Raw genomic sequence first — 13071 nt, 5'->3', positions numbered from 1 at the left:
TTTAGCATTCAAGTCCATAGTCAATATGTGTGGTAATTTTAAGTATGATAATCAGGCTATCAGTGATTATCAAGATCAAAAGCAGGTATAGCTAACCTGCATGTCATCTGTAAATACTCAGCGCTACAATGGCGAGTGACTACAACTCCCAGGAGTGTAGTAGGCACAACTGTAGATAAATTATTGGAGTCTAGCAAAAAGGGATGTGTAGTATATGAGGATAGTTTATAGCTTATAGTTTAGTGTAATTTTAAGAAACTAATTAAACACATACCAAATCCCTGCGGTACATAAAACCTTGATATGGATATTGTAAAATAACGGTAAGCAGGCCAGTCAAAGCTTTCTTCTCATGTAATTTGCATTTTAGTGTGGGAGCCAGAAAGAAGCAAGCTAAGATAACCAGCTAGGTGGTTTTAGGTGGTAACAAATGCAGGAGGAATGCAGTGAGTACATAAGGATGAGTTTAGTGGTCTGTCCTAGCTTAGGTGCTCAGGCACCCTTAAAACAAGGGATATCTAAGAACTAAGAGACTCAAATAAGCCATCCAGTGAAGGTTGGTACAGAGCCAAGCCCTCTCTGCAGAGGGAGCAACAGGTTCCAAGGCCTGTTACATGTAGTAGGGAGATTGGTACCTGTAAGGAACATGGGCACGAGAGCACGGAGTACTAGGAAGATGGCCCATGAAGCAGGCCTTGGGTGGTCATGGGTTAGGCAACAAACAAAATTATATAATATTTACTTTATTTCATAATTAGAGTGACTTTATCTTTGTCAACTTATAAGTCATCTTTAATAGTAAAGATGTTGGGTCTATTCTGTTGCCTTCTCAGCTTTTCCCCCTTTCTCTTCTCTAGGCGGCTGGGGGTGGAGATGGGCAAAGTGCAGGTTTACCAGGAACCTAACAGAGGTGAGCTTCCTTGGACATATGTATTGTGGATCTTCTTGCAGAATGTGGTGTAATGGGTCATCAATATCCTTGACTGTCAGACAGATTCAGTAATCTAGTCAGTTCTGAAAGCAGGAAGTCAAGCAGGCAAGGTGCAGGAGTGTGGTGTTCAGTCCTTACTAATACCGTATAGAAATATCCCTGCTGCAAGTCACATGTAGAGGTTTGGTTGATGGTTCTTGGGTCTCATTCAGTAAACATTGCATTGGTATAACTAACTAGCTCCTCAGCTTACCTGTTGGCTGAGATGACTTTGCTGTAGGTGACATCAGTCCTGTGTGCCTACACTTTTAGTCTGCAGGTATGTGGGCATGCCCAGGACTACATACACACCCATGCTCAGATACGCTGCATTATTACACCTAGGACCTCATGCATGCCTACCTACTGAGCTGTACCTCTAACCCCACTGGTTATTCTTTATTTCCTCTAAGGCCACAGGTTAATTCCTTAAAATGTTGCTAGGAATTAGTTGTAAGAAAATGTTATTTAATCTTTGGTATTTCTTTAGAGTGGTGGGTATTCTTAGTGAAATTATTCTAGCAGGGGTAGTTGCAGCATATATGGACATCTTTTTTTTTGGTTTTTCAAGACAGGGTTTCTCTGTATAGCCCTGGCTGTCCTGGAACTCACTCTGTAGATCAGGCTGGCCTCGAACTCAGAGATCCACCTGCCTCTGCCTCCCAAGTGCTGGGATTAAAGGTGTGTGCCACCACTGCCCGGGGAGAATCTTACTCTTTATTCTTGGGCAGTAATAAATGGGATAATCTCTGTACTTGACATCTTTTGATACATAAGTAAGTGCTCAGTAAACACTCATTCATTCTGTCCTTTCACTACAGGAATTTGTCCAGTAGTTCAACCTTAAAAGGCTGTTTCTCTTAGTTTTTCTAAGATGGTTGCTACAGGACAAAATGTGATTGAAGTCTGGGAAGGTTCTTTTCAGGGAGACAGGATGAGGGAGAGCTATGGGAGGAGTGGGGCTATGGGCAGGCTTGTTCACTCCCAGGTTCAGGAGTATGGATGGAAAACCATTGGTTTATTGCAGAGGAACTAACTTCTATATTCCTTACTGTTTATAGATACTGAAAACCTGGGTCAGAGATACAGGGTCCCATGAGTAGCAGTACCAGGATATAAATCCAGATCTCTTTTCTCTAAAACTCATTTGTAGCATCACACCCAATTCCTTTGTAAGCACACTATTTTTTTTCCTAATGACTTTGTTATTTTAGAATCAATGCCTTACTACATAGCCTAAGCTGGCCTTGAACTCAGAATGTAGTCCAGGTTAGCCTCAAACTTGAGATCCTCTTGCTTTAGCCTCCTAAATACTGGAATAAAAGTGGCCATCACCACGGAGCACAGAGCCCACTAAAGCATTCTACCACTGAGCTATATCTCCAGCTTGCAAACATGTTTAATGAAAACTTTCTTTCTTTTTTTTTAAAGATTTATTTATTGTATTTATATGAGTACACTATTGCTGTCTTCAGACACATCAGAAGAGGGCATCGGATCCCATTACAGATGGTGAGCCACCATGTGGTTGCTGGGAATTGAACTCAGGACCTTTGGACGAGCAGTCAGTGCTCCTAGCCACTGAGCCATCTCTCCAGCCCCTAATGAAAACTTTCAAACATATGAACTAATTGAGAGAATAGTACCATGACTGGGTGTATTGATATCTACCATAGAGGTTTTGTGTTTGGCTATTTAAATGTGTTGCATTTGAAAGTAAGGTGCAGCTGGGCTGTGGTGGCACACGCCTTTAATCCCAGCAGTTAGGAGGCAGAGGCAGGCGGATTTATGAGTTCGAGGCCAGCCTGGTCTACAGAGTGAGTTCCAGGACAGCCAGGACTACACAGAGAAACCCTGTCTTGGGGGCGGGGGGAACTAAGGTGCAGACATCCATACACAATCCCTAGATACCTGGCCACATCTCTGACATATAAGTTCTTGCACATAAGTAGAATACTTTAGTCACATTTCAAGAAATTAGCCATAATTATGATTTTTGAAGTCTTTTTGCTGATGCTAGTTTTATATGATTCCTAGCCTCAAGTGATTGGGTTTTTTGTTTTGTTTTTTTTTAAATTTTTTGATTTGCTTTTGTTTGCTGTTTTATGAATCAGAGTTTTACTTTGTAGCCAGGCTAGCTTCTAACTCTTCTATGAATGTGACGTGGTTTCTTTTTTGATGGAGAACCATACCCTATCCTGCCGTTTTTCTCTCTGTTGCTGTTGCAGACCTACCCTATGGGTTGTTCAGTCCTGGATTTGTCCCTTGTTGCTAATTACAGATGTTTAAGGGCAGGGATAGTCACCAGTCTTCTTTTATCCCACAGCATACTACGTTTATGCCTCCATTCTTAGTTGATGCTGGTTGCATGACTGAATACATCATTTCTAGGCTGTACTCTAACACAGCAAACACTACTTAAATGTGAGGGGAGAAGCCAAAATTGGATTCAAAAGTATGATTAATGACAACATGCTTCATGTCAGTGCGTTCTGCTGTTTAGTAGCAGTCCTAGTTTCTGTATTCTGTAAGTTTGAGAATTAGTGCAGACTTGGTACATGTTTTAACATTTTGAACTATATCTTTCCTCCTTTTCCCTTTAGAAACAAGGGTTCAAATCCAGGAGTCTGTGAGAGGAAAAGATGTATTTATCATCCAAACCATCTCAAAGTAAGTGCTTTCTCACTGCCTCTTGAGTATGTCTATTAGAGTCCAAAGACCAGGCCACACAGGAGAGGATAGTTTTAAGATTGATGTGCTTTTTTTTTTTTTTTTTTTTAATTGGTTTTTCGAGACAGGGTTTCTCTGTGTAGCCCTGGCTGTCCTAGACCTCACTCTGTAGACCAGGCTGGCCTTTGATCTCAGAAATCCGCCTGCCTCTGCCTCCCAAGTGCTGGGATTAAAGGCATGCTCCACCACCGCCTGGCTTGGTGTGCTTTTTATTTGAGAAATTTTATTTGAGAAATCAGGACAACTGGACCCTACCATTCTCATGGGCAGGCGAGATGGTGGCCTCTAGATCAGTGGAACCAGAGCGAGAGAGCAGCACTGTGAACTCCTGGACACTAGGAGAGTCAGTGCTCTTCACCACCGAGCTGTGTCTGCAGCCCCCTTTGCTAGCTTTTCTAGTGAAACTGCTGACTTTTTGTTCCCCTCTCCCTCGATCCGATCTTTGTTTTGTTTTTAAAGAGATAAACTCTTGCTCTGCTTCCAGTCCATCCCTAGATTCCTTGTGTCAAGAGACATCTCTGCCTCAGCCTTCCTAGGCAGGTCTCACTGTGCCTGCCCTTTCTAGATTAGTTTGTTTGGGTATTTATTGTTGATTGTTATGGCGGGGTCTTGGGTATCTCTGGCCACAAACTTGCTATGTAGCCAATAATAACAAATTGTTCCTCTTGTCACCACTTGAGTTCTGAGACTAAAGGCATGTGCCCCTATGCTCAGTGCCATGGATTTAACCCGGGGCTTTGTGCATGCTAGGGAAGAACTCTACCAGCTGAACTGCATCTCCTTTTCTGTATTATTTGTTTTGTTTTCTTAGATGTATTTGTTTTTATTCTATGTGTATGAGTATTCTGCATACATGTATGTAAATGTACTGCATGTATTCCTGGTACCTATGGACACCAAATGAGGGTATTAAGTCCTTTGGAACTGGAATTAGATACAGTTCTTGGCTGTCTCTTTTGTTTTTTGTTTGTTTTTGGTTTTGTTTTTTGGGGTTTATTAATTTAATTTTACTTTTATGAATATTTTGCCTGTATGTATGTACATGTATACTTACAGAGGCCAGATGAGAATGCTAGGTCCCCTAGAACCGGAGTAACAAATGGTTGTGCAGTGTCACATGGGTGCTAGGAACTGAACCCAGATCCTCTGCAGGAATAACAATTGGTCTTAACCACTGAGCCAACTCTCCAGCTCCCTCTTCTATATTCTTGATGAGGGGAAGTAGCAAACAATAGAAGCTCTTAATGCTAGACTCTATTAAGTTTTTCTAGGAATCAAGAATTGTGTTGGTGATTAGTTTCTGTGACAGAACTGTTATCGGCTGACCATGTCTTTTGGCTCCATATAGGATATTGAGCTCTGTCTTAACTAGTTGCAGAAAGTGTACATGCACATCAGGATCTTCTTTCTGCAATGCCAAGAAAGAGACTGAGGATTTGATGGTGTCACATTCAGCTGCTTCTTCATTGTATTGGTTAATTGACTTGGTGATGGATTAATAGCAATAGTAAGGATCACACCCAGAGCCTCCAAGCTCTGGATGGGCAAGCATTGTGCCACTGAGTTGTACTGCCACTCCTTATTTCATTTTAGTACCTACTATTTTAAGCTAGTAAAACCTAAGACAGATTTTAAATGAAGAAAATTTCTGCCCATTAACTAACATTTTGTCATGTATTTGCTTGTCTGAGTTAGTGATCATAAGCGTGTTTGCTACTCTTGCTTTGTTAGCCTTGGGATGACTATCTACTCATTGCAGCTTCCCCTGTTCACCCTTCCTCACAGAATGCTTTTTTGAAGTTACTTTAATTAATTCATCTGGGATCAAGCTAGTTCAATAGTAATAGAACCTTCTCATCCAAATGTTGGTATTCAATTATTAACAATATTTGTTGAATATTTTCAATAATTGAGGTCCTGTTAGATGTGTGAGATGCTTTCATGCTTGGAACAGTTGATGATCTGGTAAGGGAATATACACAGAAAGCATGATAAACCAGAAAAGGTTGATACATGCCTGCCATCCCAGCACTCAGAGGCTGAGGCAGGAGGATTATTAGTTCCATATTAGTATCATCTACAAGGTACATTAGCCCTATAGCCTGTAGGTTGTGTGCATCTGTGGCCCAACACATTTACAGACATCAATATCATGTCATAGTGCCAAAAGGTTGGCACTCCCTGCATAGTGAGACCTTCTTCAGAGAAAACAAAACAGAAAATAGAGAATTTGATAGTTATCAGGTACACCATAAAATAATAAGTGTTGTGTGACATATAACACAAAATGAGGAGTGCTGGGGCTGTAACTCACTGGTAGAAGGCTTGGTTGTTTTGTATTCAGGAGCCTCTAAACTCAATCCTCAACATTGCCAAAAGCTTAAAAAAAATGATGGGAGAGAGATGGGATGATAGTAGTAAGAGGACAGAGGGCAGGCAAGGTAGGCCTCAGTGAAGAGGAGAGCAGTGAATGTCTAGGAAGGCTTGTGGAGCAGATGTCAAAGTGAAGAGTGTGAAAGCAGATCACAGAGGGGCCTGGGAGGCACTGTATAGCCCTGAGTGCTGGCTCCTGCAATGGATAAGAATAGGAACCTTTTCAGGGCCTTGGGCCATTGTACCGACTTCCAGTTTAAAGAATAAGCTGTTCTCTTTGGAGTGTAAACCGAGGGCCCCAGTGGGAGGCCCAGTAGAGGGGGTGGTTATAGAGTCAAAGGCAAGAGTGGAGTCTAGCCACGTCTAAACTCCTACAGTATAGCCTGAGGAACAGTGTGGCCAGCAAGATAGTTAGTAGTCACAACTTTCCTGATAATGTAGACCTTTGCAAGGAAGAACAGTTTCTTTAGTTAGATTTTAACATTCAGATGGAAGCACCTAGCAACAGCTAGTAAGATTACTTTCTGAAGGGGATCTTGGGCTAGCGGTAGGACTGTAAGAGTGGCCCTCATTAGCCAGGCAGTAGTGGTAGATGCCTTTAATCCCAGCACTTGGGAGGTAGAGGCAGGAGGATTTCTGAGTTTGAGGCCAGACTGGTCTACAGAGTGAGTTCCAGGGCAGCCAGGGCTACACAGAGAAACCCTGTCTCAAAAAGAAAAAGAGTGGTGGGACATTTACAGAGCTTGAGAGGTGAAGGGTGACAGGAGGAGGAGACGAATGTTTTTTTGGCAGGTAGTAAGAACCAAGAAAGGAATCAAAGGAAGCAGAAGGAGGCAGAGGTACATTGTGCACCTAATGTAGGCACAGCTGAGAAGCTGCCTTAAAGGCAGCAGAAAGGCTAAGAGGAAGACTATTATTAGCCAGTGGATTTTAGCCAATATATTACTGGAGGCTGTTGATGAAAGTTGGGGAGCTGTTTTGAAGACCAAAGCTTCTTTGGAGTATACATAGGAGAAAAAGGGAGAGTGGGACTGTAGACTTCTCTCCTGAGATGTCCTACAAAGACAGGCAAAGAACTGGGATGATGGAGGAGGTTCACAAGTTGTTAAGGATGAGGGGCAGGAAAAGTGAGGAATGATGGTAACACTAGTCCTCCACAGAGCATGGTGAGGGGATGGCGACTAGAGTGTAACTGTAGAGTGTTGTGAAAAGCTCCCCTCTGCTGCCTGGTGGCTGAGTGCATGTGGTGTGGAAAGCTGTCTTCTGATCCTCTCAGTGAGAAAGCAGAGGTCATCTGGTCAGGAGCAGAAGGCGGTCTGGGAGAAGAGGGATTGTCTTTTTTGTGTCTAATGCTTTCAGTGTATCATAGTCATAAGTAACATACTAAGTGTCTGACATTGTCCACGGGTTTTAGGGACGTGAACACCACCATCATGGAGCTCCTGATCATGGTATATGCGTGTAAGACCTCATGTGCCAAGAGCATCATCGGAGTGATCCCCTACTTTCCTTATAGCAAGCAATGCAAGATGAGAAAAAGAGGTTCCATTGTCTCAAAATTGCTGGCTTCTATGATGTGCAAAGCTGGTAAGAATGACAGATTGATTGTTTGTTTGAGACAGGATCTATCTGTGTAGTCATGACTGTCTGGAAACTCACTACATAGACCAGGCTGGCCTCAAACTTACAGAGTTTTGCCCATCTCTGCTTCCTGAGGAGGAGATTAAAGTTGTGTACCACCATGGCAGATTTGGTTTTGACCTTAGAAATTTCAAAGCATTGTCTTGACTAGAGTTCTAAAGATAGTACAAATAGTGAAACAGATGGTTTCTACAGTGTGCTTCCTCTTCCAGGAGAGGTGTGTCCCACGGTACTGCAGTGGTATGTCTCACACCCACCTAAGTGGCAGATACAGCCCCAGTACACTGTCCTGGGGAAGAGAAGGACATCACAGATTTGGTGACATTCCTGGTGACATGAGGGGGTTTTGTTGTTGTTGTTGTTTTGTTTTTTGTTTTTTGTTTATTTTTTTAGTTTTTCAAGACATGGTTTCTCTGTGTAGACCAGGCTGGCCTCAAACTCAAAAATCTGCCTGCCTCTGCCTCCTAAGTGCTAGGATTAAAGGTGTGCACCACCATTGCCCGACTTTAAATATGTAGCCCAGGCTGGCCTCGAACTCGTGATCCTCCTGCCTCTGCCTCCTTCAGCAAATCCTACTGGAGTATACCACCACAGCTGGCAACATGAGGTTTAAACTTGCCAATTATTTCTTTCTGGAACTTGTCATTAAGTGATTTTGGATCATGGGTATCTGAAATTATGAGAAGTATACCACAGGTAAACTGGAGTCTAGTTTAATTAGAAAACTGTAATTTGCTAATTATTGGAATTCTAATTATTTGAATTTGAATTCTGCTGCTTCCAATTCACTAAGACACAAATAATAACAACTTCTGTTATATTTTTTCCTGAATTACTTGTTAACATTTGTGTTGATATATCATATTTTTTCAGTCATATTCAAGTTTTGAAAGAAGAAAAATAATTTTGAACCTTACTTTTAGACTTTAGTACAGGAACCATTTTCATTTTACAAATAGTTGTATTTTATAAACCATACATATTATTTTCTGTTAAACACTTTCAGGTAGCAGCCTAAGTAGTGTAAAATCCATTTTTATATTTTTTAATTAGTGTACAGGTTATTATGTGTGTAGGTCAAGGGGCAACTTTGGCCATTGTTCCTCAGGTGACATCCACCTTTTTTCTAAAACAGGATCTCTCATTGGCCAGGAGCTCTCCATGTAGGCTAGGCAACGTTACTACTACTTCCAGTTTCTCTCTCTTTTTTTTTTTTTTTTTTTTGGTTTCTCTGTGTAGCCCTAGCTGTCCTGGAACTCACTCTGTAGACCAGACTGGCCTCGAACTCAGAGATCTGCCTGCCTCTGCCTCCCAAGTGCTGGGATTTAGGTGCGCCACCCACTGCCCAGCTACCTCTTTTTCTTTTTCCCTGGTACCCTTTCTAGTTTCACAATCCATACCTACATATTTATATGTGTGTGTGTGTGTGTGTGTGTATGTATGTATGTATGTATGTATTAAAAGGTAGGATCCACATATGAAAGAAGACATGCATATTTGTCTTTCTAAGCCTAGATTACTTTGTTAAATATAATTTTCAGATTAATTTTTTTACAAATTTTATTTTTCTTTATAGCTGGATGAAATTTCATTGTGTACATGTGCTACAATTTCATTATCTATTCATCTGTTGGTGGACATTAGGGTGATTCTGCTTTCTGTTTTTGGTTTTTCGAGACAAGGTTTCACTGTGTAGCCCTGGCTGTCCTGGAACTCACTCTGTAGACCAGGCTGTCCTCGAACTCAGAAATCCGCCTGTCTCTGCCTCCCAAGAGCTGGGATTAAAGGTGTGCACCGCCACTGCCCAGCTCTTTTTTCTTTTAATGTGTATCTGTATTTTGACTATGAATTATTTCTATGTACCAAATGTTTGCAGTACCCTCAGGCCTGAAGAGAGCATTATATCCTCTGAACCTAGAATTCAAGATGTCAGTTGCCCTGTGGGTACTGGAACTGAACCCAAGCCCTGTGGAGGAGCAACTATTGCCTAAGTCCCTTCAGCCCCTGGTAGCTCTCTCTTTAATTTTGTGAGAAGCCTCCACATTGATTTTCTTGGGGACTACCTAAGTTTATACCTCACCAGCAATAGTGTTTCTCTTTCCCCATGTCTTTGACAGCAATTATTATTATTTGTTTTCTTGGTGATTGCCATTCTAACTAGGGGGAGGTGAAATTTTAAAGTAGTTGGGCAGGGGGTCTTTTGTTTGTTTGTTTGTTTTTTAAGACAGGGTCTCACTAAGTAGACCATGCTGGCCTTAAACAGCAGTTGAAGAACTTAAAGGAATGCATCTCACAACATCCAGCTCAAAGTAGTTTTAATTTATGTTTCCCTGATGGCTCAAGATGTCAAACACATGGAAATATTTGTTGGCCACTTGTATGACTTCTTTTGAGAACTGTCTGTTCAGTCCATTCACCTACTAAATGATTGGCAATTTGAGGGTTTGTTTTTGGAGGGTTTGGTTTTTTTCATTTGTCTGGTGTTTGATTTTGTGCATTTCTTTATATTCTAGATAACACCTCTCCCTACCTAACATGTAGCTAGCAAAAGTTTTCTTCTGTAGGTTGGCTGTTCATTCCATAGCCTAAGAATTTTATATGTGTTTGTACATACTTTTGGTTTTTTTTGTTTGTTTGTTTGTTTTTGCTTTTTTGTTTTTGTTTTTTGTTTTTGTTTTTGAGACAGGGTTTCTCTGGATAGCCCTGGCTGTCCTGGAACTCACTCTGTAGACCAGGCTGGCCTCGAACTCAGAAATCCGCCTGCCCCTGCCTCCCAAGTGCTGGGATTAAAGGCATGCGCCACCACCGCCTGGCTTAAAGATTTATTTATTTATTTTATATACATGAGTATACTGTAGCAGTACAGATGGTTTTGAGCCACCATGTGGTTGCTGAGATTTGAACTCAGGACCTTAGGAAGAACAGTCAGTGCTCTTACCTGCTGAGCCATCTCTCCAGCTCAAAGAATAATTTGTTTATTATATTTGTAAGTACACTGTAGCTGTCTTCAGACACATCAGAAGAGGACATCAGATCTCATTACAGATGGTTGTGAGCCACCATGTGGTTGCTGGGATTTGAACTCAGGACCTTCAGAAGAGCAGTCAGTGCTCTTACCCACTGAGCCATCCCTCCAGCTTGTACATAATTTTAATAGACATCTGTGCTGTGTGTTTATATATGAGTGTACATGATTAAAGGAGGCATACGTCACATAAGTTTGTGCAGACAAAGTACTGAAACTTCCCTATGTCACCACTTTTTACAGATACTTACTATAGAATACATTTCCAAAGTAGCTTTACAAAGAAGGCAGAGCCAGGCAGTGGTGGTGCGTGCCTTTAATCCCAGCACTTGGGAGGCAGAGGCAGGCGGATTTCTGGTTCGAGGCCAGTTTGGTCTACAAAGTGAGCTCCAGGACAGCCAGAGCTATACAGAGAAATCCTGTCTCAAAAAACAAAACAAACAAACAAACAAACAAAATATATATATATATATATATATATAAACTAGCAAACTCAGCCCTGTGGAACCATATGTGAGAGGACACCTGACAGACACTGGAGGAGAGAAAGTTTATTTTGACTCACGGTTTGAGGTACAATCCATCACATAGAAGCTAAGGTAGCTGGACCTTGAAGAGACTCATCATACTGCATTTGCAGTCAGGAAGGAATGAATGACAAATGCTGGGCTCAGCTAGCTTCCTCCTTATGCAATCCCAGACATCAGCCCAGGGTGTGATATCACCCACATTTATAATGAATCTTCTCGCCTTAGTGTAATCAAAATAACCCTCATAGTCATGCCAGATGCTAATCACTCACATACTAATCACTCTCCAAAACTTACCTCTTGGTGATTGTAAATCCTATCAAGTTGGCATTATTAACCAATGAACCCCTTTGAAACACTAATAAGCTTTGACAGAGGGAACAGGCCAGCTCACTGAGTCTTCTGAATGCTTTCTGCTTTCTCTTAAGGCCTGTTCTTGGATGGACCACACAGGTTCGGCTCCTTATTCTTTTGGACAATACTACTTCTTAAATGTTCCCATACCTTTTTCTGATAATCATGTCAGATGTCACGGTGTGGTGAAGAAGTTTTGGTAGCTTATGTTGGGTTTTGCCATCCCTGTGAAGGAAAATTGTAGGAGATGCAATCAGCTGGAATAACACTTTTAGAAATATTTCTTTGTTGAGATCATCTGCTATTTCTGTACTTTAAGGGCTTATTGTTGTTGTTGTTGTTGATTTGTTTGTTTGTTTGAAGACAGGGTTTCTCTATGTAGCCCTGGCTGTCCTAGAATTCACCCTGTAGACCAGTCTGGCCTCTAACTCAGAGATTCACCTGCCTCTGTCTTCCTGAGTACTAGGATTAAAGGTATGTGCCACCACTACCTGGCCAAAGGTCTTATTTTTATTTATGTGTGTGCACATGGCTATGTGCACATGTATGTAGGTTTCTAGAGGACACAAAAGGGTCTCGGCCTTTGGGACTGGAATTACAGGTGGTTGTAAGCCTTCTAACGTGTACTGGTAACCAAACTTAAATCCTCTACAAGTTATTTGCTGAGCTATCTTTCCACCCCTATTTCTGATCTTCAAATGGAAGTGAAAATCATACATCTACTATTACTAAAATTGTAAGCAGAGGTGCCAGGTTTTCATGATAGGACAGTGTTTGCTCGGGCATTGTTATGTAGGTGTTGTAGAGTACTGTGGTACTGTTGACATGTTTAACTTGCTTATTTTTGAAGGTCTGACTCATCTCATCACTATGGATTTACACCAGAAGGAAATCCAGGGCTTTTTCAACATTCCAGTGGATAATTTAAGAGCCTCCCCCTTCCTGTTACAGTATATTCAAGAAGAGGTAGGCTAGCTTCAACTTTTTATGTTAATATTATGGGATGATGTAGTTTCTGTTTCTTTGAATTTTTCCTAAAAGACCAAAACTTTTATGTATTCTGCTTAAAGAACTGTTAAACTTCATAAGTACAAGTCTCTAAACTTTCATATTTGTAGATTTTTTTTCCACTCAGCTCTTTTTTTCCCCGAATTTTGCTTATGTGTGTGTATGGCTGTTTTGTTTGCATGTAGGTATGTGCACCATGTGTGTGCCTGGGGCCCTTAGAGGCCAGAAGTGGACATAGCTCCCCTAGAAGTGGAGTTATGAGCCCCTCCATCTGTTGCTGGGAATAGCACCCACGTTCCTGGAAGACCGCTAGTTGCCGAGCCGTTGCTTCTTCACCCATCTCCTTATATTTATTGCCTTACGAGTTACTCATTGCTGACTTTTTCATCCCTTTCTCACATTTCTCATCCATTTTGCTGGCATTTTCTCCTGGTGTCTCA

The 13071-nt window shown here is 41.5% G+C and overlaps 1 protein-coding gene across 5 annotated transcripts in view; it reads left to right on the top strand.

Moving 5' to 3' along the window:
- The window catches only part of Prpsap2 (phosphoribosyl pyrophosphate synthetase associated protein 2), a 33453-nt gene that overhangs the window by 5796 nt on the left and 14586 nt on the right, over positions 1–13071 (top strand). For 3 of the 5 annotated variants that reach the window (XM_031354161.1, XM_031354160.1, XM_031354159.1), the window contains 4 exons: positions 858–910; positions 3574–3640; positions 7488–7660; positions 12474–12589. In XM_031354161.1, coding sequence (XP_031210021.1) covers positions 858–910; positions 3574–3640; positions 7488–7660; positions 12474–12589 — 409 coding nt within the window. The remainder of the gene's footprint in view (positions 1–857; positions 911–3573; positions 3641–7487; positions 7661–12473; positions 12590–13071) is intronic. The other 2 variants (XM_031354163.1, XM_031354162.1) reach the window with 1 other exon arrangement.

This window comes from Mastomys coucha, unplaced genomic scaffold (genome assembly GCF_008632895.1).
Source record: "Mastomys coucha isolate ucsf_1 unplaced genomic scaffold, UCSF_Mcou_1 pScaffold5, whole genome shotgun sequence".
In the NCBI taxonomy this organism is placed as follows: Eukaryota; Metazoa; Chordata; class Mammalia; order Rodentia; family Muridae; genus Mastomys; species Mastomys coucha.
The sequence above is the reverse complement of the archived record's forward strand: the minus strand, read 5'-3'. Positions and strand labels throughout refer to the sequence as shown.